Raw genomic sequence first — 26,851 nt, 5'->3', positions numbered from 1 at the left:
CAGCTTACAGTGAAAAGCTTGTAATCTCCATTTATTCCATTTCACCGTACATTCGGGAAATATTAAACCACTTATGTTATACTATATGCGTATCTGACAGAGAGAGATGAAAGACTCCGCAGACAGCACTGTCTGCACAAGGAACGTCCCTGAACAGATCTGTATGTATCATCACGTCAACAAAGGCTTGTCAGTGACAAAACTGTGTCCATCCCTGCTCTGTGACGGGGCTAACAAAAACACCATCAATTATTCATTGTGACGTTTACTTTTCATAAGTTGACAATTGATACCTTAAAGCCAAATCATGTTGTCTAAAGGACTTAACATTAAGGAATAACCAAGGGGAAGTTTTCTTAGGAAGGAAACGTGTGTTTGCCTATGGCATTAACATGTACAAAGACAATTTGTTTTACATGACAGTTTAATGAAGCAAAAATATTTACAAATAAAGACAATGAGAATAGCTATAACAGTTTCCCCCACCTATGGTTATATAATATTGAATTTCTGTCCACCAAATCACAAAACGTCAACCTATTTTCATATACATTTTTGGGAGTTCTATGTTAATAAAGAGGAGTAGAGATGAGCAAACCTGAAAAGTTAAATTTGGTGTTCGTACTGAGCACAGACTTTACAAAAAAACAAAGTTAAAGTTTGGGTTGTTTACGTATGCAAACCACTTGAACGAGCATCAGGGTATGCTCAGTGATCAGTCCAGGGCAAACTGCTTGCAGTGTTTGATTGGCTGGGGGGTAACAACATGATCAGATGTAGTGTGCACCAAATAAAGAAAAAATGGAGAAATCCCTCCTTCGGAAGTGCTCTGTATATTACTGGCTGTAGGCAGGCGGAGAGTCATACAGCCCAATCAGTGACTTCTATTGGGTTTCAGGTCAAGTTCAATTCCAGAACAGAACTTTATCTAAAGTCCGGCTTCAATGAGTCCACTCATCTCTAAAGAGTAGTCCTCCATGTTGGTCATGTAGTAGAAAAGAGTTAGAAAAAAAAATGTCTCTCACCTTGGTGAACATGTCCTGCCGTCATCACATAGATTATTTTAGCGTGCTTTTTGTAATATCTAATTTCCCCTTTGGTAGCTCTGCATATAAGGGAACATTTTCTGTTATTAATCATTCATGATTATCGTGAAATGTGTATTCCTAGCAACCCTTGCTTCTCAATAATCGAACAGTGTGAACACGCTGCTGAATAGCTAGTAAACAAGCAAAATGCAGGTTCATCAGGTGAAATTATCTTTGGGTATCCCAAAAATTAATCATTCTTGGCAGCATATCATCCTGTGTAAATAGGACCTGCGCTGCCGAGATCAATAGCAGCTATCTACTACTGATCATTCAGTGAATATCTGAAATGTGGTCTGCCTTTGTAAACAGGCTTTTATATGTTAGCGAACCAGTAAACATTTACCAATCAGCAGCCATGTAATTTTTTATATCAGTAAATGCAAATGCCCTGAAACCCACCAGAAAAGTAACTAAATGTTTAAAACAATAAACATATATATTCCTATGTAAAAACAATTTGATACTCATATGTTCAGTTCTTTGAGTGTCTCTGAGTTGCTTTGAGTTTACAATGATGCCGAGCAGTTAAAAGAAGTAGTTTGAGCATTTTTCAGGTGTTTTCCACTCTGAAGATACTCTACACTTTACATCACAAGTCAATGGGAATGCTCAATATGTGCATGGGAAGACACCAAGCATTTTTTGAGTGTTTTGTCAGTGGTTTCTTAATTGTTCAATAGAGTTATAAAAGAAGTCTGGAGAACGTCAGTAAAAAAGAGACCCAAAACACTTGAAAATCATTTTAAAAGCCCACTGGCAGTCAAATACTTTACAAAAAGGCTCAGGAAACCAGCAAAAAGCCCGATAAGCCCATTGTTTCCCCAAGCGTCTTCCTCTTGAAAAATTTGTTTGGTTCACCTACCTGAAAAAAATTCTGTATGGATATACAATAGAGGCAGGACCTAACCACAGATTACAATTGAAATATGGGAACCTAACATCAAGACAAGGAGGCCGGGGCCAAACTGGGGACTACTGCAATCCTTGCATGACACTTGCTGGCAGCACAACGGGAGCTGTGTGTCATGCAAGTGTCACTGCGACTGAGGTCCAATCGTGCGATTGGACCACAACTGCGGGGGGCGGGCCTACACTGCGGAGGAGCGGGTCGGCACTGCGGAGGGGAGAGACGGTACTAAGGAAGAGAGGAATTTATCTACCTCTCTCCTCTGTTGCAGGCTATTGTCATTCTCGCTCTGCACTCGCAGTACACCGGTGTACTGCGAGTGCAGTGCAATTTTTCTCTCACCCATAGACTTGAATGGGTGCGAGAGAATCAAGGATTGCATTACACTCACAGCATGCTGCGACTGTTTTCTCGGTCCGGTTAGAGCTGAGAAAATAATCGCTCATGGGTTTTGGCACATAGGCTAAAATTGGTCCGAGTGGAATGCGATGTTTTACCGCATTCCACTCGCTCCGATTTTCATGCCGTGTGACTTAGGCCTTAGTGATGCGTTTATTGTATTTCATTTAATGGGAATGAACTGTCAAAAATGGAAATCCTCTTTTAAGAAGCATTCAGATACTGCACTGGGTTGAACAGGGTATTTGTTTATCCAGACAAGTTTTTTTTAATTCATATAATCGAGGCAACAAGTTTATGACACTCTCTGTGCTTAAAGGGAACCTGTTATGCATAACAATACTATTAAATCTGCAGATATAGGGTTAATCTGCAGATAATCGCATTCTGAACCTGCCTGCTACCTGTAGGAAAAGAACTTTAATACTCCAAGCAGAGTTCGGGTTTCATTCACGAGGCGGTGCTGGCACGGGTTCAGTGACTGCTATGTCTATGGAGAGCAGAGGCTGTAGCCATGCCCCAAACTGACTGATAGCTTCCTCTAATTCAGAGCGACTTTCAGTCAGTGTGGGGGGCACAGTTACAGCTGCTGCTCTCCATACACAGAACAGTGACTGAATCCACACCAGCGATGCCCATGTGACTGAAACCAAAATGCTGCCGAGAGGAGTAAAGTTAATTTACTCCCGGCAGCAGGGTTTAATGTGCAGGCAGCGGGCAGGTTTAGAATGCTAATAACATGCAGATTAACCCCATATCTGCAGGTTAATAGCATTTTTCCACATGACAGGTTCCTTTTAATATATAAGTGCAAAATATAGATTTTATAGGATTAAGTTATGAACAATATTAATTCTACGCATTATATCATATATTGATGTTATTGTTTTCAGATAAGTATCTTTTTGCTGGGACAGCGTCAGATTTCCTTGGAAAAGAAACAACATTTACTCGTTCGCTCGGACCACCCAATGAACATCATTTCATCAGAACAGATATCGCTGATCATTACTGGCTTAATGGTGAGATTTTTTTTTCTCTATAAGCAGCATGATATGAATAAAGGTTCACAGAGATCAGGCCATTGAGAAAGCTGAGGCAGCATAGTAACACAGTGGTTAGCAATGTTGCCTTGCTGTGATGGCAACGCCCATGTGAACAAATACTTCTTAAGGCCTCTGTCACACGTTCGTGCCTCCGGTACGTGTTTGGCATTTTTATCATGTACTAGAGGCACGTACACACGTGGACTTATGATTTCATAATTGTTTGGACACACATAAGTATTTTGGAACAGAACATGTGTCCGTTCCATACTTACGTGTGTCCATGTGTTTCGCACGCTGATATGTCCACGTGTTCTCCGGCAGCACGGGTGTCACATGGCCCGCACCCGTACCACACGGATGTAGTGTGGATGCGGTCCCGTGTGACACGCGCCGGAGAAACACGTGTCATTATTTTAAAATAAAAAAACACATACTCACCTCCACCATCCCTGTAGAATCTTCCATTGTAAACAGTTGCTGCTGACCGCCGCTTATTATGAGCGTGTAAAGGAGGTGGGCGTGCTGTTACGGGCTCTAATCCCTGCCCCTCTGCTCAGCCAGAAGCAGCATCAGCGGGGAGTGGGCAGGGCTGGAGCCGAAGATCAGAACCCTGGACAGCAGCGAGGATCACGTATGTAAATTACTGGTTCTCCGTGTGTTATCGCGGATAGCACACGAAGAACACACGTGAACCGCACGTACCGGAGACACGTACTTACCACACGCAACACGCAGGGAAAATACATGTCTCGCGGCACGTGCATGATTTCCACGTGAGTATGGCAGAGTCCTTATAGAGCTTATATGTTATACCCTTATGGGTTTACTTTTGGTACTCAGCTTTTCTCCCATATACCAAAAATATTCCCAGAGATTACTTGCCATACTATGAAATTGACACCCATATGTATATAAAATGCTGTCGTTATTCTTCCTTAATATTTTTATTTTGCAAAGATAACAATATTAACCCTTTCCAAAAATGAGATGTACGGGTTAGAGATGAGTGAATGCATTTGAGTGGAATTGAATTCTTTTTGAACTTTACAAATATCAGCATTTGCCGAAATCCATATATTTTGTATTCTTCTTCCACGCGGATTCAGCAAAATGGCGATAAAAGGCCATTTAACCATAAAATGATAAAAAAGAAAAAAAAATCCTGACGTATAGTGCTCACCCATTTAGTCCTTGCCACATGTTCAGATAGCCACCACTCACTTTTTAGCTATTTTCTGCAATATGACTATCTGGTTGTAGAAAATAAAAATGTAGTTTGAAAATTGTTAATGTTTGAAAAATTTTCAGCAAAATAAACGCAACTCATAACCCAAATTTACCACTAATAATGTGTGGCGCCCTGGCCTAGCCAGGTCGTCACAAAGAACATACAAACACCCCCCACCCCCACTAGACAGGGACACCAGCCAAACAAAAACCCTTGTTGCCTCCCTCCAGTGTCTGATGTCCACACCAGGTTGGGCGGAGCCAAGTGGTTGGCCCCACCCACCGAGGAGTTCCCAGGCCTGGAGGCGGGAAAAGTGACAGAACAGACAGAGAACAGTTTAGGAGTTGAAGTGAGAGGAACAAACACTTGGGTGTCTGGGTTTGTGGCCCAGGCACTGACAGCAAGGTTGGCAGATGGTGGTGGCCGTCTGCAGGAGTGGTGGAGCAACACGGAACCGTAGGACTGGAGTCAGGCGACGGCCCGCCGGTACCGACCAGGGAGCGAAGTGAAGCCAGCACACACAGGCAGGGCCATCGGACCCCGACCAGGCTTGGAGCAGCCGACAATAGTCAGATCCGAATGTGACTGGAACCCCAGGGGTTTCACAACAGCAAAAGTCCCGATTGAAGGCAACTGCCCACACGGTGAGGGTATACAGCTACCGCCTAAGGCTAGAGACCCAAGGGCCAGCGCCTGTGGGCAAACGGGCTCCTCCGGTACCCATACACCGGGGAGCAGACTACCGTTGGTAATCCATAGTAGTCAGAAGGAGAACATCAAGGTGCAGGGAAAGACAGCCGCCATCACCTGTCCAGGGAGAAGCAATGCAGCCGGCTGCGGGACCCGTCCATCCAGCCGTTTGGTTTACCGAGGACTTTGTACCTTTCTTGCTGAGTGAGTACACCCGTGCCATCCGGCACCGCGCCGCGCTGTCCCTGCAACCCTGCACCTCACCAACCCTGCCTCCCCGTCACATCATTGGGCCCCGGGACCACCGACCCTACCCACGGAGGGTGAAAACAACATCCCAGCTGCTCCCTACCATCACTCTCGGGATCCCCGTCACCAGCAGCGGTGGTGCCCATCTTCACCACGACCCGTGGGTGGCGTCATGGACTAAATCCCCCAAACCAACCACCCCTTTCACTCACGGGGGCAAGGAGCGCCGCTCGAGTCCCCGGATCCGGCCCACCGCTCAAACCACCGAGCAGCCGCATCAGCGCCGGACCCGAGCGTTAGCGAGAGCGCAGCAGCGACGGCATCCTCCCCGCCCGCGACAAATGTATAATGTGTCATGAAGAAAATTTCAGTAGACTACCAGTAGGATGGAAAGAAGCATTCCAGATTAAAGCGGGCTTTACACGCTACAATATCGTTAATTAATTATCGTCGGGGTCACGTTGTTTGTGACGCACATCCGGCGTCATTAACGATATTGCAGTGTGTAACACTGAAGAGCGATCTTAAACGATCGCAAAAGAGGGCAAAATCGTTTGCCGCGGAGAGGTCATCCTGAAACAAAAAATCGTTTTCAGGATGTTAGCGATGTTGTTCCTCGTTCCTGCGGCAGCATACATCGCTGTGTGTGACACCGCAGGAGCGAGGAACATCTCCTTACCTGCCTCCATCGGCAATGCGGAAGGAGGAGGTGGGCGGGATGTTTACATCCCGCACATCTCCACCCCTCCGCTTCTATTGGCCGCCTGCCGTGTGACGTTGCTGTGACGCTGCACGACCCGCCCCCTTAGGTAGGAGGCGGTTCACTGGCCAGAGCGACGTCACAGGGCAGGTAAGTCCGTGTGACAGGGGTAAGCGAGGTTGTGCGACACGGGAAGCGATATGCCCGTGTCGCACAATCGACGGGGGCGGGTACGATCGCTTGCGATCTCGCTAGCAAGATTGCAGCATGTAAAGCCCGCTTTAGGGGTCTTTCACACATACAAGAAAAACTGAGATACAAGAAGAACATCATCAATGATTTCGGTCAGAGATTTATCTTAGTTTTCTCGGGATTTGGTCTGATTTTGATCTTAGTTTCATCAGATCTTCTCGAATGTGTAAAAGAAAAGGTTTCTCTCTTTTTTTTCCTATCTAGCAGTCCATGACAATTGGAGGAATCTGACTACTGTCTGATGTTTTTCAAGGACCCATAGACTTGCATTGTCGATTTTGATCTGGCAATTGTATAAAAACTGAACATGTCTGCGCTATAATGCTTGGATCACTTGGTCCACAGATAAATCATGGACATGTGAATTACCCCACTCACTCTAATAGGTACGAGTGCTATCCATGAAAAACACATAGTACTTGTAAGCAAATAAAAAATGTCTGAATGATGACATGATACCATATAAAGTTACATGTTATATTGGTAAATTATTGCGTGGTCGGGAACAGCAAAACTATCTGCTGTTCTCAATGTTTTTAATTAACTGGAGGGGATTAATGCACTAGATGCAAATAAAAAAAAATGAATAGTAGTGTAGTGCCCCTGAGTGTCAGGTGCCACAGGGTACTACATCTAATGCTGGGTTTACACACTGAGACATTAAAGCGATCCAACCTGCGATCTCAACCTAGCCGGGATCGCTACAAAGTCTCTGGTGAGCTGTCAAACAGGCAGACCTGGCCAACGACCTAACAGCGATCCGGACCTGCAGAGCGACTAGCTGGTCGTTGGGGACAGCAGGTGAACTTCACCCGACTTCATTTAATGCCGCGCGGCTCTGTGTGCCGTGTAAATAAATAAATAATTAAAAAATCCGGCGTGCGGTCCCCCCCTATTTTAATACCAGCCAGATAAAGCCATACGGCTGCAGGCTGGTATTCTCAGGATGGGGAGCCCCACGTTATGGGGAGCCCCCCAGCCTAACAATATCAGCCAGCAGACGCCCAGAATTGCCGCATTCATTAGATGCGACAGATCTGGGACTGTACCCGACTCTTCCCGATTTGCCCTGGTGCGTTGGCAAATCGGGGTAATAAGGAGTTATTGGCAGCTCATAGCTGCCAATAAGTCCAAGATTAATCATGTCAGGCGTCTCCCCGAGATACCTTCCATGATTAATCTGTAAATTACAGTTAAAAAACACACACCCGAAAAATCCTTTATTAGAAATAAAAAACACAAACACATTCCCTCATTACCAATTTATTACCCACAACAAAGCCCTCCTTGTCCGGCGTAATCCACGGTCCTCCAACGTCGCATCCAGCTCTGCTGCATGCAGGTGACAGGAGCAGCAGAAGACACAGCCGCTCCTGTCACCTGCACGCAGCTAATGAAGAGAGCCGTGTGATCGGCTGAGCTGTCACTGAGGTTACCTGGATCCAGCGGTGGATGCAGCGGTGGCCGCGGGTAACCTCAGTGACAGTTCAGCTGATCGCGTTACTCACCTCATTTGCTGGTGATTTCCCCCCCTCTCTCATACTCACCGATCCCCGATCACCGGCGCTGCACGGCGTTCACACTGCTTTCCCCCGCCCACCGACAAATGTGATTGGTTGCAGTGAGACACGCTCACACACTGAGTGACAGCTGTGTCACTGCACCCAATCACAGCAGCCGGTGGGCGTGTCTATACTGTGCAGTAAAATAAATAAATAAATAATTAAAAAATCCGGCGTGCGGTTCCCCCTATTTTAATACCAGCCAGATAAAGCCATACGGCTGCAGGCTGGTATTCTCAGGATGGGGAGCCCCACGTTATGGGGAGCCCCCCAGCCTAACAATATCAGTCAGCAGCCGCCCAGAATTGCCGCATACATTAGATGCAACAGTTCTGGGGCTGTACCCGACTCTTCCCGATTTGCCCTGGTGCGTTGGCAAATCGGGGTAATAAGGAGTTATTGGCAGCCAATAGCTGCCAATAAGTCCTAGATTAATCATGTCAGGCGTCTCCCCGAGATTCCTTCCATGATTAATCTGTAAGTGACAGTAAATAAACACACACACACCCGAAAAAATCCTTTATTAGAAATTAAAAACACAAACACATTCCCTCATTACCAATTTATTACCCACAACAAAGCCCTCCTTGTCCGGCGTAATCCACGGTCCTCCAACATCGCGTCCAGCTCTGCTGCATGCAGGTGACAAGAGCAGCAGAAGACACAGCCGCTCCTGTCACCTGCACGCAGCTAATGAAGAGAGCCGTGTGATCGGCTGAGCTGTCACTGAGGTTACCTGGATCCAGCGGTGGATGCAGCGGTGGCCGCGGGTAACCTCAGTGACAGCTCAGCTGATCGCGCTACTCACCTCATTTGCTGCCTGGAGCTGACCAGAGCGGCGGTGAGTAGCGCGATCAGCTGAGCTGTCACTGAGGTTACCCGCGGCCACCGCTGGATCCAGGTAACCTCAGTGACAGCTCAGCCGATCACACGGCTCTCTTCATTAGCTGCGTGCAGGTGACAGGAGCGGCTGTGTCTTCTGCTGCTCCTGTCACCTGCATGCAGCAGAGCTGGATGTGACGTTGGAGGACCGTGGATTACGCCGGACAAGGAGGGCTTTGTTGTGGGTAATAAATTGGTAATGAGGGAATTTGTTAGTGTTTTTTATTTCTAATAAAGGATTTTTCGGGTGTGTGTTTTTTAACTGTAATTTACAGATTAATCATGGAAGGTGTCTCATAGACGCCTGACATGACTAATCTAGGACTTATTGGCAGCTATGGGCTGCCAATAACTCCTTATTACCCCGATTTGCCAACGCACCAGGAAGAGCCGGGTACAGTCCCAGAACTGTCGCATCTAATGTATGCGGCAATTCTGGGCGGCTGCTGGCTGATATTGTTAGGCTGGGGGGCTCCCCATAACGTGGAGCTCCCCATCCTGAGAATACCAGCCTTTAGCCGTATGGCTTTATCTGGCTGGTATTAAAATTGGGGGGGACCTCACGCCGTATTTTTTAATTATTTATTTATTTATTTTACTGCACAGTATAGACACGCCCACCGGCTGCTGTGATTGGGTGCAGTGACACAGCTGTCACTCAGCGTGTGGGCGTGTCTCACTGCAACCAATCATATTTGCCGGTGGGCGGGGAAAAGCAGGGAATACGAGATTGTTTAATGAGCGGCCGGCTTTTTCAAAAAAGGAAAAGCCGCTGGAGCAGAGTGAACGCCGTGCAGCGCCGGTGATCGGGGATCGGTGAGTATGAGAGATGGGGGGACACTTCAGTCACTCGGGGGATTAGTGGTCACCGGTGAATCCTTCACCGGTGACCGCTAATCAGGACGCTACACAGACAGAGCCGCGGAGTCGCTGTAAAGTCCCCTTTACACACTGAAACTTGCTAGCGATGCATGCTGCACAGCGGGAAACAAAGGACCTAGGAATGGTCCTGAACGATTTGTAGCGATCACAACTTCACAGCAGGGGCCAGGTCGCTGATAGGTTTCACACACTGCAATGTCGCTGGGGAGGTCGCTGTAACGTCACAAAACCGGTGACGTTACAGCGATGTCGTTTGCGATGTTGCAGTGTGTAAACCCAGCTTAACCCCAGATTCCTTGAAGATCAGTGCCGGTAACACCACAACACACATAAATACACGCCCTTTCCCCCAAACTGGATAGCAGGCTAGAGAGGGAGCTGATAGATGGTCACCTATTAGTTGGGACTCATCCAATCCACTAGTCAGAAACCTTGGAGGAGGAGGGGCTAGTCAGTGGAGTGGATGGACGACGGACATCTTGTCAGATAGATAGTAAAAAGAAAGACAGTCAGTCAGAAGTTGATGTGCTGACGGGAAAGTGTGAAGTGACTACTGAGAAAAAAGGTGTATGGCTGCCAGGGAGAGTATGGTTGAAGTACTCACTGGACCGAGCACCGATGGGGTACAGAGCCCTAGTTCAGGAACACGCTTCAGGCTCACCTGATAACAATCTGCCCAGTGAGGAGACCATCAAGGACCTCACCGACGTTAGTGCCCAGGGAACAGAAGCAGAGAGGGAACGGGAAAAGAGGTCTGACCCAAGAGAAGTTCAAGCTGACTGCTGTATGGGCCAGGACAGAGACAATAGGAGGGGACCCCAAAAAAATGCTCCAAGCCACGGGGACCCACCAACTACAACAGGGTGCATGGAAGTAACGCTCACCAGTTCACTACACCAGCACTGGAACAAAGGGAATACCGGATTGGTAAAGACCAGCACCAGCCTGGTAGCAGCATCTCCAAACCAGTGAGTAAAGCACAAGTTAAACCACAGCCCCTATGTTGTCTGAATTCTTCCTACACCTCTGCATCTATAGACTACAACCACCATCATCCTCGCCTGGAGTCTAGCTCTACTTGTGGAGAGCTATTACATCTAAGCTGCCTAACACCACCAGCCCCAGCAGTGAGAGACTTTCCAGCAGCGGCTTTCGCTATATAGCCGCGTACCGCAAGTGGTGTCACAAAAAAACATTTTAATTTTATTTTTCCCTTGTACAAAACCCCTTTTAAGTGACCCCCAGGGTCACGAAACTGGCCAACAGTCACCCCTTGATACGTCCCAGTAAATACAAGTCCTGGGACCGAGTACCCCAAAGCGCTGGGGTGCATTAGTAGCAGACAGGATTTAAAGGAAAGATAGTGATGTTACAATTTATTTATGGTTAAATAAATCTATTTTTGTAGTAAACTACAAAAAGACGCAAATCAAAACACAACTTCCAGAATAACAACTTCTATGTTCTCAAATTATAGGTGCAAAATTTTTTGGTGCTTATTCCATACCAGACACATATAATCCAGATGATGATAAGATTTACTTTTTCTTCCGGGAAGCATCCCCAGAAGGCAGCGCCTCTGAAAAAACAATATTCTCTCGGGTTGGAAGAGTCTGTAAGGTGAGAATGATTAAATTAGGACAGCTTTGTTATACCATAAAATGTAAAATACCTGAAACAGGTCTTGTTTTGCAAATTTCCTCATGTTATTACATGTGAAGTAATCACAGGCTATAAGAACGTTGCTAATTTATTTGTACGTAGTTAAAATGACAGTAGAAATTTGGCAAAGTCTTATTTGCAATAAAATAAAGGATAAATACATTTACTAATTGACAGAATATGGTTTTAATGCTTTTACAGCTTGCTCAAATGCATTATTTGTATTTTAATTTTATAAGTGCAGATTATTATTATTACTATTATTATTATTATTATTATTAGAGCACCATTGTTTCCGTGGTACTGTACATTTGAAAACAGGATTACATACAAAATACAAATATAACTTACAATGAACAAACTAATAATGACAGAACAGTACAGAAAGTAGAGGACCCTGCATTTGCGGGCTTACATTCTACAGGATAATGGGGAAAGAGGCAGTTGGTTGGGGGATTGCAGCAGCTCCGGTGGTGGTGAGCTAGCAATGCATTATTGCTGGCTGTAATCTTTCTTGAAGAGATGCGTTTTGAAGTTCCAAATGTGGTGGACATATAATTTAAGAGTATGGGGGATAGTGTGGAGACGTTTTGGAGGTGAATAGATGAGGAATGTATAAGCATGGAGGAGAGAAGGAGGTCGTGATCATGGGGTGGCAATGCGTTCTCATGGTAGAGTGAGATCAGCTGCCATGAATCACTTCCTGTGAGAGCCGACAAAGCCTCCGGCACTCACAGGAGATGAGCATTTCTGCTGATCAGAGCAATGCTGCTCTGATCAGCAGAAATGCACAGGCGATCGGACTGTGCTGTGATAAAGTCCCCAGGGGATCTAGTAAAATAAATAAAAAATGAAAAAAATAGTTTTAAAAATATGAAAAAATGTTAAAAATATAAAAAGTTAAAATCACCCCCCCTTTCACCACATTGAATATAAATGGGTGGTTGTGGAGAAACATTGATTAAGACCCAAGGATGACATGAGCGTCAAGAGTTTATTGGCTGATGACTAGTGGGTGTCTGTGGGGACATTGAAGTAACCCACTATGATTATGAGAATGTCAGCAGAGAGAAAGTGTAGGAGACAGATGGAAAAGTGTTCAATAAACGCAGTGGCCGGACCCAGGTTCGGTATATGATGGCTACTTGGTGGTTAAAGGGAGAGTAGGTACAGACAGACTTCACTTCAAAAGAAGAGAGTATAATGGAGGGTAGATGTGGGATTGGGTTGAAAGTTCAATTGTTAAAGAGGAGATGACAGATTAGATCTGTACATTACACCTACCACTAGAGTATCTACTTATAGATACAAAAATAGAAATGCAACCAAAGAATATACAAAAAATTAAGAATTACATAAGTAGACAAATGTCTGCCAGATGTTAACTGTCATTTTTAACATATTTCCTTATCATGTTTGTTTTTCTTTCAATTTCTGCATTACACTACAACATTATATAATTACATCAATTATACACCTAAGTAAAAGAACAATTTTAATCTTGAGTGAAAAGGTTTGGATACCATGTACCACAAAGTTGTCTGATAGTATATATATTACAAAGTTGCTTGTTTTCATGGGTACTATTGATTTATGAAATACAAATTAAAACAAGGGTTATACTTTGACCCCTTTACCACCTGGCGATTTTCGTTTTTTCGTTTTCCTTTTTTCCTCACTTTCTTCCAAGAGCCATAACTTTTTTTATATTTCCATCTTTTTAGCCATATGAGGGCTTGTTTAGTTCGTAACGAGTTATAGTTTTGAAAAACTTCCTTCATGCAGCCACATATTGTACTGGAAAACAGGAAAAAAATTCCAATTGCCGTGAAATTGCAAAAAAGATGCTCACTATATGGTAAAACTGACCTGGCATTATAATTTCTCAGGTCAATATGAGTCTGTAGATACCAAACATGTATAGTTTTGCTTTTATCTAAACAGGGAAAAAAAATTCAGAAGTTTGTAAAAAAAAAAAAAAGAATTGCGCTTTTGTCACCATGTTCCAAGACTCGTAGCGTTCTTATTTTTTGGGATTTGGAGCTCAGTGATGGCTTATTTTTTGCAATTTGAGCTGACAATTTTAATTATAGCACTTATGGGTAGATGAAATGTTTTGATTGCCTGTTATTGTATTTTAATGCAATGTTGCTGCTACCAAAAAAAGGTAATTCTGGTGTTTTGATTCTTTTCTCGCTACATCCCTTGATGATCATATTAATTGATTTTATATTTTGACAGATGGGGCATTTCTGAATGCAGCAATAACAAATATGTGGGGGGATAATTATTTTTCAGTCAGGCAAAAGGTAGTGATTTGAAGTTTTAGTTATTTTTTTAGTTTTTCATATTTTTTAAAACTTTTTTACATTTTTATTGAATATACTAGTCTCCTCAAGGGACTTGAAGCCTGCACTTTGTGATTACTTCTTCTGTTCAGAGCGATGCTTCAGCATCGCTCTGAACAGCAGAAATGCTGATTTCCTGTTAGTGGTGGCGCTCTGCTGGCATTCATAGGAAGTGAGTCATATCAGCGACAGGGGTCATCAGCTGACCCCACACAGTCATGACAACTCATAGGATCCCCGTGATTGCATCACAGGGCTGACGGTGGCAGCGGGGAACAAAGTGATTCCCGCCGGAGCACCTTAGTGCGCGTTGTCAGTTAGACCCTCTGCAATGTTGAGAGTGGGGTTTTTAAACTCAAAAAACAGAAGTCTGCAGCCCTTATCTGACTCTACTCAGTTCAATGTCTGATGGACTGCTGATTAGAGGGTTTGGAATTTCCATCAGTCCCATTGAAATGCATTGAGTGGAGACCAAGCGTGCCCACCTCTGCTCCATTCAAGACGAAACTGAAGGAACGCATTCCTTTGTTCCAGAGGTCCAAGCGGTCAGACGCCTCATGTGATCAGCAAGTTATTCCCTATTTTATAGAAAGGGAATAACTTATTTTTCTTTGGAAATTACATTTTAAGGCAAGGGCGATCAAGGAAAGGCAACAAGCATTGTGCTCTTTTGTTCCTAGTTGTTGGCATGAGTATTTTAAAGGGTTTGTCTAGTTTATGAAAGCCATTTTCAAATAATCTATTATCTATTCTTAATTAAAGTCCATTTAGACGGGCAGATTTCTTCCTATAGTGAAAGCCAATTGACTACATAAAACTTGATTTGTGCTCAAAAAGGCCGATAGAAACGGAGACCAGAAAGATTGTTAAATGATCATTCTGTCCCCATGCAATGTGTATATTTTCAGCAGCATATCTTATTTTAATGGATATCTTGATGTCAATGAAGCCCTTTTATGTTTTAGCAAAACAGAGAATGGCTTCAAAAAAATGTGCCTCGCTCTGGATGACTAAACCTTTCTGTACATTATAAGGAAAGTCAAATTATTGAGAATTATATGATGCTTCATTTCTCCTGTGTTGGAGTTTGAGAGAGTCTGCATATTTGAGGTTGGCTTGTCCCACCCATTAAAGCTAATGGTGGGCAATAAGCAGTTGGACAACTTGTGATTCACTTGTTGTTGTGAATTCTTAAAAGGGACAAAAAGAGTTTGTGCAAAAGGCCATGGATTTTTTTCTCTTTACCCATTCTCCTCCATTTGCACACATTATTTGGAGAAGGAATGTGGCTTATTAAATATGTGCTTCATATACTACCTTGGCTTCTTCATTGTTAGGTTCTGTTATTATATGTAAAAAGATGATCTGAAACGTTATTGATATGATTTATCATCTCTACAAGTGAACATAAAATATCTTCTGCCATACGTCCATTAACATTACCTTTTAAAGGGAACTTGTCACCAGATTTGTCCCCTATAACCTGCAGCCATCACCAGTGAGCCCTTATATACAGCATTCTAACATACAGTATATAAGTGGTGCCCAGGCCGCTCTGTGTAATGTAAAAAAAGATCTTTATTATTCTCACCTGCGGGGTGGTCAGGTCCGATGGGCGTCTCTGGTCTTCACCAATCGCCTCCTCTCTTCCGTCCATTGCCGTCCTCCTTCCGTGCTTTGTGTGGATGATGCATCCTAAGTCATCCATGCAGTGTCCTCCATTGCGTTCCTGCGCAAGCGCACTTCTCTGTACCCTGCTGAGGGCAGATCAAAGTATTGTAATGCATCAAAGAATGCCCGTGCATGTGCATTACAATACTTTTATCTGCACTCAGCAAGGCAGATCAAAGTATGCATATGCAGGAACACAATGGAAGCTTCAGTGTGGATGACGTAGCACGCGTCATCCACACTGAGCTGGGAAGGAGTACGATGACTGTACATGACAGAGGAGGCGCCAAACCTGACTGCCCCGCAGGTGAGTATAATAAAGGTCTTTTTTATGTTTTACAAAGTGGCCTGGGCTCTTATAAATAGTATTCTAAAATGCTGTATATAAGAGCTCACTGGTGGTGGCCACAGCTTATAAGGGAAAATCCTGGTGACAGGCTCCCTTTAAGTTTATATTAGATGCAAGAAACCAATGGTAACCTACTGTATATAGTACACTGTGCAATAACTGGAAGTGATCCATCATAAACTTTGAGCATGTAATTTCACAGAAAAGTGTTTCAGTAAATTGTCCAAAATGTAAGTACCATAATCTGGGCAAATATTTTACAAGGAATCTCTTTGGAAGAGAAACATTAAATAAAGAAAACGTTTACTACACATAAATAGAAATATTCTCTACTTGTCTTCTCTAATATTAGGCCAGTTGTGAGTTAAAGCTTTAGACAGCAATGGCTGAATCATCTCTGGCTTCTGGAATTACCTATAATATTATAGTACAGTGATGCCTGTACCAGTAAGTACTGGCCCAATTTCCATTTCACTGATCCTTTACCCTAAGGGGACAGCCGTTGCATAAAACAGTCTGCTTCCTATTTGGTTTAAGGCCTAGAAAATTATAGAAATCTCAGAATAATTCGCCTAGGGATAAACATCTGTTGCTTTACCTACTGAAACCCTGTACAGTAGATCGCAGGAAATCTTCATCTATGTCTCCAGTACAGCGTGAAAAATGTGCGGCTGTATATTGAGTTAACGTTTGAAAGAATTATTACAGGGTAGAAAGCCGTATTAATCTTGATCTAGTTAGAACCCAAGACACTTTGATAGAGTTTTGTGTATGTAGCATGCTCCCCAATGGTAGGGAATATTTTTAGTGAGAAACTTTAACATATTGAAGTAATAAACACAGAGTAAGCAAAGCATGAAAAAATGAGGCAATGGAAGTACATTGTCATAAAAATTCCATCCATCTGAGACTTCCCGCAAGGAAAGCCTAGAGAAACCAGGCTGACAACTCTAGTTTGGAGGCATTTTACAGAAAATAAACAGAAATATCTTAACATCAAGATACTAATAGAGTTAACTCTACTAGTACCAGTGGCAATCCCAAACAGTGCTGCACAACTGGAGTATACTGATTGCCGTAAATTGTGGTCAGTAGCTTCCGGATGGCTCTTTATGGGCACTGCTAACAAGGCCAATTTTATTAGAAATAATATTCTAAACTAACATGACATATGGTATTATTAAAAAGATGGTTACAAGGTTAAAAAATAACACATGTCCATCAAGTTCAGCCAAGGGATGGGAAAAATAATGGGAGATGACCTAATGTATAAAATTGAGTCATTAAACATAAGAATCAAAAACTTTATTTATCCATTGCATCATTTTCATATGGTATGTTGATCTCTCAGTACCTAAGTAGTGCAAAAAAAATGTATTTTATTCAAAGGGGTTCTAAATGCAAGTATCATCATTTTTGCATTCCGGTTTCATTAAAAATTTTGCACTGTTTAGCTTTTCAAGGGAATTTGTCAGCAGGTTTTTGCTATCTCATCTGAGAGCAGCATGATGTAAGCAAAGAGATTCTGATTTAAATGATATATCACTTAGATTACTGGCTTCAGCCGTTCTGACACAATCCGAATTTTTAGATTTAGCCATTTATGAGAGCTGGGAGAATTGTCCCTGCCCACACCACACTTTCTATAGAGATTGTACATTGATAGTGAGGTGCCAAGGCAAAAGAGGGACCACGCTGGCCTGGCTTAGGTCTTACTTTGTAGTCTGAGCAATGATAAGGATCCCGCTGCTTAAACAAACATAGCAAATAAGCAATAGCTCGGACCTTGACAAGACATGCATTTCTGAATTCTGTGTTTTAACCTTTACAGAATGCTGTCTTCAGCTTACATAGCAAAAACCTGCTAACAGGTTCCTTTTAAAGGGTCTTAGTTTCTCTGCACATTAATGTGGTCTGTGTTTATAAATCAGTGGAGATGCAGAAAAAAAAATGATAAAAAAGTTACAAAACCTCCTTGCAAACCATCAGAACGAACTCGCCCATGGATTTCAGTCAAAATGAATTTGCAGCCAGCTTTAGAGAGTACAACACAGTGACTATATATAGAAGGCAAATGGTGAAAATGTTTTAATGAAAACCATTTTCAGAATGCATTTTTTTAGTCCAACATACTGTATATACATGTACATAAAAAAATGTCCCTTAGGCCCCTTTCACACGTCAGTGATTCTGGGACGTTTGTGCTTTTTTTAAAACGTACCAGAATCACTGACATACGCAGACCCATTATAATCAATGGGTCTGCTGACACGTCAGTGATTTTTCACTGCACGTGTCTCCGTGCGGTGTACCCGCGTGTCCGTGATTGCCGCACGGAGACATGTCCATTTTTTTATGGCATCACTGATGTCCCACGGACCACGCAGTGGTGTGGTCCGTGAAACACGTGCCAGAAAAAAACGTGCTTTTAAAATAAAAATCATTTTTACTCACCCGGCGTCCAGCGATGTCCTCTGCAGCCCGTGCAGCTTTCTGCTTCTGAGCCGGCTCATTATTGTCGCGCATATTCATTATGCGTGACACAGCCGACCCGGAAGCAGCTGCTGCGGGGGTCACCGCCGGCCGGATGCTGCATCGCGGAAGCGATCAGCACCATGGAGAGCGGGAGCGCGCACAGGTGAGTTGTTTTCTAAGTGCAATCACGGGCCACGGAGAACGGAGCCCGGATTGCACTTAGACAGCCCACGTGTGCCGTGAATCACGGCACACGCAGGGCCATGTGCGTGTTTTACACGCCAGTGAAAAACGTCACTGTTTTTCACTGACGTGTGAAACGGGCCTAAAGGTAGACGACCCCTTTAAATGTTTTTACTTTAACTTTCAAAATGCTGCAAAATATTCCTAATTAATTTTGTTTTTACCTGCAATATCGATACATCTTATTACTATACAATATATTTAAGCTATATGTAAAAAAAACAGTTACTTTTCAACAGTTTCAACTACTGAGACTCCATACATTTTATTTATCTTGTATATATAAATATATATACACACAGTATATCACAAAAGTGAAAAACTGTGTACACCTTTAACATCTTTGTAAATATTTTATTCCAACTTTTCATGGGAAAACATTGAAGATATGACAGATACAATGAGACGTTATCAGTGTACAGTTTGTATAACAGTGTAAATTTGTTGTGCCCTCTAAATAACTCAAGACACAGCCATTAATGTGTAAACCGCTGGCAACAAAAGTGAGTGCACCCCTAAGTGAAAATGAACAAATTGTATCAAAGTGTCAATATTTTGTATGGCCTCCATTATTTTCAAGCACAGCCTTAATTTAGACCTTGATAGTACAATATTACAAAATCATCTGGATAAGATGTCGGAATGGGCAGACACTTGGAAAATAAGATTTAATGTTGATCAATGTAAAGTAATTCACTTAGGACGGAGTAATCCTATAATTGCGTATATATTAAATGGAAGTAAACTCGGGACTACAGAACAGGAAAAGACTTGGGGATTCGGACTTGGGTATTCTCATTACAAATAAGCTGAGCAACAGTACTCAATGTCAAGCAGCAGCTGCTAAAGCAAACAAGATTTTAGGGTGTATAAAAAGAGAGATTAGATCCTGTGATCCCAACGTATTGTTACCCCTCTATAAGTCACTTGTAAGGCCACATCTGGAATATGGGATCGAGTTTTGGGTTCCACATTTTTAAAAGGATATTAAGAAGTTAGAGTCAGTTCAAAGGCGGCTAACTAGACTACTACAAGGAATGGAAGGCCTCACATATGATGACAGGTTGGGATTTGTTTAGCTTAGAAAAATGACATCTCAGAGGAGATCTCATTTATATGTTTAAATACATGTGTGGTCAATACAAAGGAATGGCACATGACTTATTCCCTCCAAAGACATTACTAAGGACCAGGGGGCACTCACTTCAAGTGGTGATATCAGCAGCTAAATAGGAAAGGGTTCTTTACAGTTAGAGTAGTCAGACTGTGGAATGCCTTACCACAAGAGGTAGTAATGGCAGATACTATAACAAATTTTAAAAAAGGGCTGGATGATTTCCTCAGTGCACACAACATTGTTGGTTATAAATGATACATAATTGGTGGAGGAAAGTTGAACTAGATGGACCTAGGTCTCTTTTCAACCTATATAACTATGTAACTCTCTTGGGCATGGAGATCACTAGAGCTTCATAGCAGCCACTGGAATCCTCTTCCCTTCCTCCATGGCAATATCACAGAGCTGATGGAATTTAGAGACCTTGCGGTCCCCCACTTTCAGTATGAGGATGCCCTACAGATTCTCAATATGGTTCAGGTCTGGAGACATGCTTAGCCAGTCCAGCACCATTTCCCTCAGATCCTCTAGCAAGTCAGTAGCCGTCTTGAAGGTGTGTTTGGAGTTCTTATCATGTTGCAATACTACCCTGCGGCCCAGTTTCTGAAGGGGCGGGATCATTCTGCTTCAATATGTCACAGTACATGTTGGCATTCATGGTTCCCTTAATGAACTGTAGCTCCCCACAGCCGGCAGCACATATGCAGCCCCAAACTATGGCACTCCCACCACCACCACTGTCGTCAAGACACATTTGTCTTTGTACTCCTCACCTGGTTGTCGCCACAAAAATTTGACACTATCTTAACTAAATAAGTTTATTCCAGCAATCCATGTCCTTAGTCACATGATACCAGGGAGGGAAAATGGCTAGTTGCGCACAATTTGGCCATTTTCATTTAGGAGTGTACTCATTTTTGTTGCCAGTGGTTTTGGTATTAATGGGTGTGATGGATTATTTAGAGTGCACATCACATTTGCACTGTTATACAAGCTGTACACTGACTACTTAACATTGTATCAAAGTGTCACAAATGAAGTGATGTGCCATGAAAAGATACAAAATGAAACAGCTATTAAGGTGCTTGAAATATGGCTAACATTTGTGGCCCCTCTGTGGTGACTTAAAGGTGGTTGCCCTCTTACTTGGTCTACTACTTTGTGAGTGGAATAGTCGTGCAAGAGATTATCACTCCAATAAAAAAGATTGGCCTCTCTGACACTCAATTGAGACAAATTTTGTAGTGCAATTTTTGTAACTGTTTATAATATGAAATAGTGTTTAGACATGTTTTAGTTGTTTCAGTTGCTGCTAAGTTTCCTGTAAATAAATAATAGAAAATTGGCGCAAAATATCCTGCACCTTACTACTAGTACTTGAATTTTTATGCGTTAATTATTTGTAGCAGTAAAAGGAAAACTATTTGATATCATAGAAACAAGAGCCAATAAAAAAATGTCATTATCAATTTGAATTCAGGAAGTTAAAATCATTTAGATCTCGCTCATTTCATTACTGAACCTGACAATTTTTAAAATACATACAACAGTATTATGAAAAGAGTTGTCCAAGAGCCAATGGCCACCTGTGGAGAGCTACAGAAAGACCTGGAATTTGGAAATGCAATTGTTTGTTGGAAAACAATAAGTAATGCATTCCACTTCCATAACCTGTATTCACACTCACCACACAAGACTCCATTGCTGAAAAAAACGCGTTCAAGCACATATAAAGTTTGCTCAACAACATTTAGACCGGCTTGCGAAACACTGGGAGAATATAGTCTGGTCAGATGAGACCAAAATATAACTCTTTGGCCCTCATAATAACCATGTTTGGAGGCAAAAAAGAACTACAAATCAACACTAAAAAAAAATCAACAGTGAAGTTTGAAGGTACGAACACCATGTTGGGGGGTTGTTTATCATCATAAATTACTGGCAGACGTCATGTAATTGAAGGAAGGATGAATGGCCAAATGTGCTGAGACATTCTTGATAAAAATTTGCTACCATCTACCGGGATAGTGAAGATGAAAAGATGAAGCGAGGGTGGACATTTCAGCAAGACAATGATCCAAACACGCAGCCAAGGAAACTCTCAAATGTTTTCAGAGAGAGAAAATAAAGCTTCTAGAATGACCCAGCCAATCACCTGACCTGAATCCAATAGAACATTTATGGAAGGAACTAAATTTCAGAGATCTTAGATGAAGCCTATAGAACCTTCAGGATTTGTAGTGTATGGAACAATGGGTCAAAATCACACCTGTGCAATGCATAACTAATTTCCCTTTACAGGAGGCATCTTGAAGCCGTTGTGACGCCCCAGGGATGTGGGATACTCAGTCCCGTGCGTGTGTGAAACTCAGGGGAGTCGTGGTCGCGGCCGATGCCTGGTTCCATGACCCCTGGGTCAGTCCGAAATAAAAAGGGGTTTAAATAAAGGAAAATAAAATAATTAGTTTTTGTCAACTACGGCACTTACGGTGTGCGGCCAGGTTATTTGGAGCCGCCGCTGCAGGGTTCTGCTGGGGCTGACGGAGTTGTGCAGCTCAGGTGTTTTGGGCCCTCTGCAAGCAGGGAAAGACCGCAGCAGTGGATGTTAAGGATTGTAGTGAGAAAGAGTCAGTGTGAGTGCACAGGGTGATCAAGAACACAGTCCAAACCAGTATTGCAGTTTCCACTTGCCTTTACTTTGCTGTGGTGGTACCTGAACCCAGGAGTGCCGGTCCCAGGTGTGTCCTCTCCCCTTGTTCTCCTTGCCAGCTGTGACCTGGGTTGGCTTTCCTCCTTGTACACTTATAGTTGCTGGGCTCCCGTGGCCTAGAGATACTTGGGAACCCCTCTGTTTCTGTCTTGGTCCTATTGCAGGCAGCCTGGACTATTTAAGGGGTTCAGCTCCCGATCCCCTCTTTGCTGCTTATATTTCAGACTTTTTTTGGTGCCTATGTGTTTGCTGGCAGGGGTATTCTGAGGTTTGGATTTTCCACGGGTTACATTTGTGGCACCTGGTACCGCAGGTGTGCTACACTGTCAACACCAACAAAGGCTTTTGTATGAAATACTAAATAAATTTTAGCAAATCTGTATGATACTTTTTCCCCTGTTATTTCTCATTATTACACATCCCTACATTTATGGACATCTATGGTTTAATTTCTCTGCCTATGTGGATTGGATGAGTTTTTGCCGACATCTGGTGAGAAATTAATGTCAATAGCACCTTTATAAATTTATATACTTAGAAAATTGGTGACATGTTCAATACTTATTTTACCTGCTATATATATAAACTATGATAATATAGAAAATGTATTTAATCGTATGAACGTATATCTTACCATCATATAAAAATAAACACCAGACAATAGACAGTGATTGAAAAATATCAAAAGGATAAAAATCAAATTTGAATATCAAGATTTTCTATATATGCAATAGCGTTATCATATACAATATAGAAATCCTTCTTGTCACCATGGTAGGATCTCAGGGGGCACTCCTCAACAATGTGCTGGACAGTTTGACGATCTACTCCACAGTCACAGGTCGGAGAGTGATATTTTCCTCACTTATACATAAAATCTGCACAGACGCCAAAGTTTGTTCTGATACGATTTAGAGTAACCCATGTTTTCCTTGGTAGATTGAAGCCTGGTGGAGGGTTTTGTAAATTAGGGAACATTTGGGGATCACCTTCTACTACATTGACCCAAAGTTCTTGCCATTTCTCCTCTAAATTGAAGTTTTGTTCATGCAAGGTGATTGCAGTTCGGATGGGTGGATGTCTTGATTTCAATCGTTGTATTGTAACATCTCTGATATTTTGGTGTATTGGAAGTTTTTCATTATTCACTACTTTAGTGTACTCCTTAAGTAGGAGCTTGTGTCTTCTTAGATTTGCGGGTGCGATATGACCCAGCACAGGTAACCAGTGAACAGGTGTAGGTCTAATAGCACCAGATATTATGCGCAAAGAGTTGTTCAGCTGAGTGTCAATTAAGTTTACATGACAGCTATTTAACCATGCTGGAGCACAGTATTCTGCAGCAGAGTACACCAGGGCAAGAGTAGATGTTCTCAAAACAGATGTTGCCGAGCCCCATGAGGATCCACAAAGTTTCCGAATAATATTATTACGTGCTTTCAGTTTCTGTGCCAATTTATCCAGATGGGATTTAAAAGTTAGACTTCTATCAAGGGTTACACCTAAGTACTTAGGATTGAAATTGTGTTTAACAGATTGGCCTTCAAATTGTACTTTAAGTTCAGTCTTGGCACTTGCATTGTGTAAATGAAAGCAACAAACTTCCGTTTTTGATGGGTTAGGTTTTAATCTCCATTGTCGGAAGTACTTTCCCATTACACTAAGATCTTTTGTAAGAATGTCCTCTGCTTCCTCCATTGTTTTGCTTACCATAGCAAGTGCCCAGTCATCGGCATATCCAAATTTCCGTGACACTGTTTTATAGAAAATTATAGAGCTTTATTAATCAAAATGTTCCAAAATTTAGCTAAAAAATATTGTTCATGACTTGCACCACAGTTACTATTTTTTTGTCATATGGATGACAAGGACTATGGTTTCATTGTAAAGTATTGGGGGCTTAAAAGAAAAGGGGAGAGGGACCAATCGAGAAGTACCATGTATTAAAAATGCACCAAAATTGTGGCACTCATTTTTGCTACAAAGTATGCCAACTAAAGGGTGGTGTATACTTAGACTATATTTCAAATTCACCAAATTTATCAGACACCAATGACCAAAGTGATAAACCTTACACAGTTCTACTGCTTAACAACCTTAGCCAATGCATTGTTTTCAAATGTCAGTAAGGAAAGTTAAGAAGCCTAAGGAAAGTAAGGAGCTGATTTGGCTTCATACCAGGGCGATGCCAGCTAAATAGCCACTATCTGCCTGTAACTGTAGTGCTAAAGCCACAGTAGCTCTGATTGATGCAGTTTAACCATTTAAATGCTACTATCAATTTCTTATATCATTGCTTAAATTTCATTGGTTATCACAGCCATCATCTGCCAGCAAAAATACTGGCTTACCTTGTTATCCAGCATCAAAGTCAGAGTACTGTAGTACATCATACAGTATATCTTTAACCTTTAGGTGCGGGGCAGTGTGTTTAGTATCTAATGGCTACAGCTGGTATGTTATGCTATGAGGCCTCCATATAATGCTTATTGGTTATTCCTAACATTGCTAACCACTATGATGTTTGGAGCATGATTGATGTTCACATTGTGATATATGACATTCCTGTGTGTGGTAGCTTAATGAGCTATGACCTGTATGCATATACCATATTATGGTGGAAGAAAGACTTTATGACTGAATATTAACTGATGAATAATTCTGCACCATATATAGCATTTTTTCAGTGGGTATCCTGGATTCTGGGATTTATACCCCCAGATGGCAACCATACTATCCCTGATTCTGGGTAATACAAGTATAAACTTTACCAAGTGGATGATTTATGCGTTATCTAATGGGTCAGATTATTGTCCTTTATGCCATGAGTTTGTAAATGATGGTTTTTGTGATGTAACTTTTGTGACTAAATGACTCATATGTGCATATTATCTATGTGTTAGGAATACGTACCTCTTGTTTAGTGATCTAATATATCTGAAGATCTGTGTATTGTGCAGTATAGGAGGTTTTTTCTTATTATACGCCAGCATTATATACTGTGATTAATAGGGATACACTCCCGGGCGATTAACTGTCTAGTATTGATGTATTGGTCCTGCATTAACAACCATCTATATTGACTGCATATTTGATCTACTAACATATATTATTAGCCTTTATTTTTTGTTACCAGCGCCATTTACGCAAATAGATCTAACACACTGTCCTGTCATATGTATGCATGGTTTTAAAATTCACTTCATGCACTGTGTGCCTCTAATTATTTATGAACAATAAATTTATACTGCTTTGCATAAATCTTGTCTATTTGACTTTATTAGACTACATTAATAAGTACTAGTGGTCATTTTTAGGACTATATCTTTAACCTTTGTCAGGCTGCATAATTTTGCCAAAAATTTCTCGACCCCTTATCTCGGAAGGGGGTGGAGATATTTTATTGAAATTTGGCCAATATATTCTGGACCAAAACGGCTGAGATGTCGCGAAATTTCTGCCCTCTTCGGCTTTTCGAAAAAAAAAATTATTGCAATTTAAAAAGGGAATAGTTACAATTGTACCTATTCAGCCGGACGAAGGTTAAAGGAAACCTGTCACCGGATGTATATACCCGTATTTTTCGCTTTATAAGACGCACTTTTCCTCCCAAAAATTTGAGAGGAAAATGGGGGGTGCGTCTTATAAAGCGAATATAGCAGTACCTGGGGGTCCTGTCTGTGCGGTGATCGGGCGGCCGGGTGCCTGTGGCTGCGTGCAAACGGCCGGGTACCTGTGCTTGCGTGCGGTGGCAGCCGGGTACCCGTGGCTGTGTGCGGGCGGCAGTCGGGTGCTGTGTGCGGCCGGCAGCCGGGTGCTGTGTGCGGGCGGCGGTCGGCGTCTGTGTGCGGGCAGCGGCCGGGTGCTGTGTGTGGGTGGTGGCTGGCGGCTGTGTGCTGTGTGCAGGCGGCGGCCGGGTGCTGTGTGCGGGCGGCTGTGCAGCAACTTACCCAGTTTGTCCGCGGTCCCAGTTTCAAATGATGGCAGCGGGCGCGTGCGCAGATGGAGCCCTTGGATGAGAGCTCCATCTGCGCAGGCGCCGTTATTTGACCTGGGACCGCGGACACTGGGACACTCACTGCAGCGGCCTGCTGCATGACTCACCCGCCGTCGCCGACGCTGCTGCTGCCGCCACCACCACCACGGGCCCTGTGGCTCCTACCACCATGGATTCCCCGGCTCCTGCCACCCCGAATGCCGCTGCCACTGACCCGCCGTGCCTGCCAGCAAATCCGCTGCCTCCTGTGACCCCGCTTCACCACCACTGCTGCCCCCCTCCGGTAAGAGAACACCGGATTATAAGATGGACCCCATTTTTCTTTTTTTTACCTTTTTTTATGTCTAAGTTTGGCGTGCGTCTTATAATCCGGTGCGTCTTATAAAGC

General features: G+C 42.8%; 1 protein-coding gene across 1 annotated transcript in view; it reads left to right on the top strand.

Annotated features, from left to right (window-relative positions):
• The window catches only part of SEMA3D (semaphorin 3D), a 301,084-nt gene that overhangs the window by 200,653 nt on the left and 73,580 nt on the right, over positions 1–26,851 (top strand). Inside the window, exons 8-9 of the mRNA XM_075343494.1 lie at positions 3,291–3,419; positions 11,369–11,511. Of these exons, the coding sequence (XP_075199609.1) occupies positions 3,291–3,419; positions 11,369–11,511 (272 nt within the window). The remainder of the gene's footprint in view (positions 1–3,290; positions 3,420–11,368; positions 11,512–26,851) is intronic.

Source organism: Anomaloglossus baeobatrachus, chromosome 4, assembly GCF_048569485.1.
Source record: "Anomaloglossus baeobatrachus isolate aAnoBae1 chromosome 4, aAnoBae1.hap1, whole genome shotgun sequence".
In the NCBI taxonomy this organism is placed as follows: domain Eukaryota; kingdom Metazoa; phylum Chordata; class Amphibia; order Anura; family Aromobatidae; genus Anomaloglossus; species Anomaloglossus baeobatrachus.
Note: the sequence above shows the minus strand (reverse complement) of the source record. Positions and strands in the feature narration are given on the sequence as shown.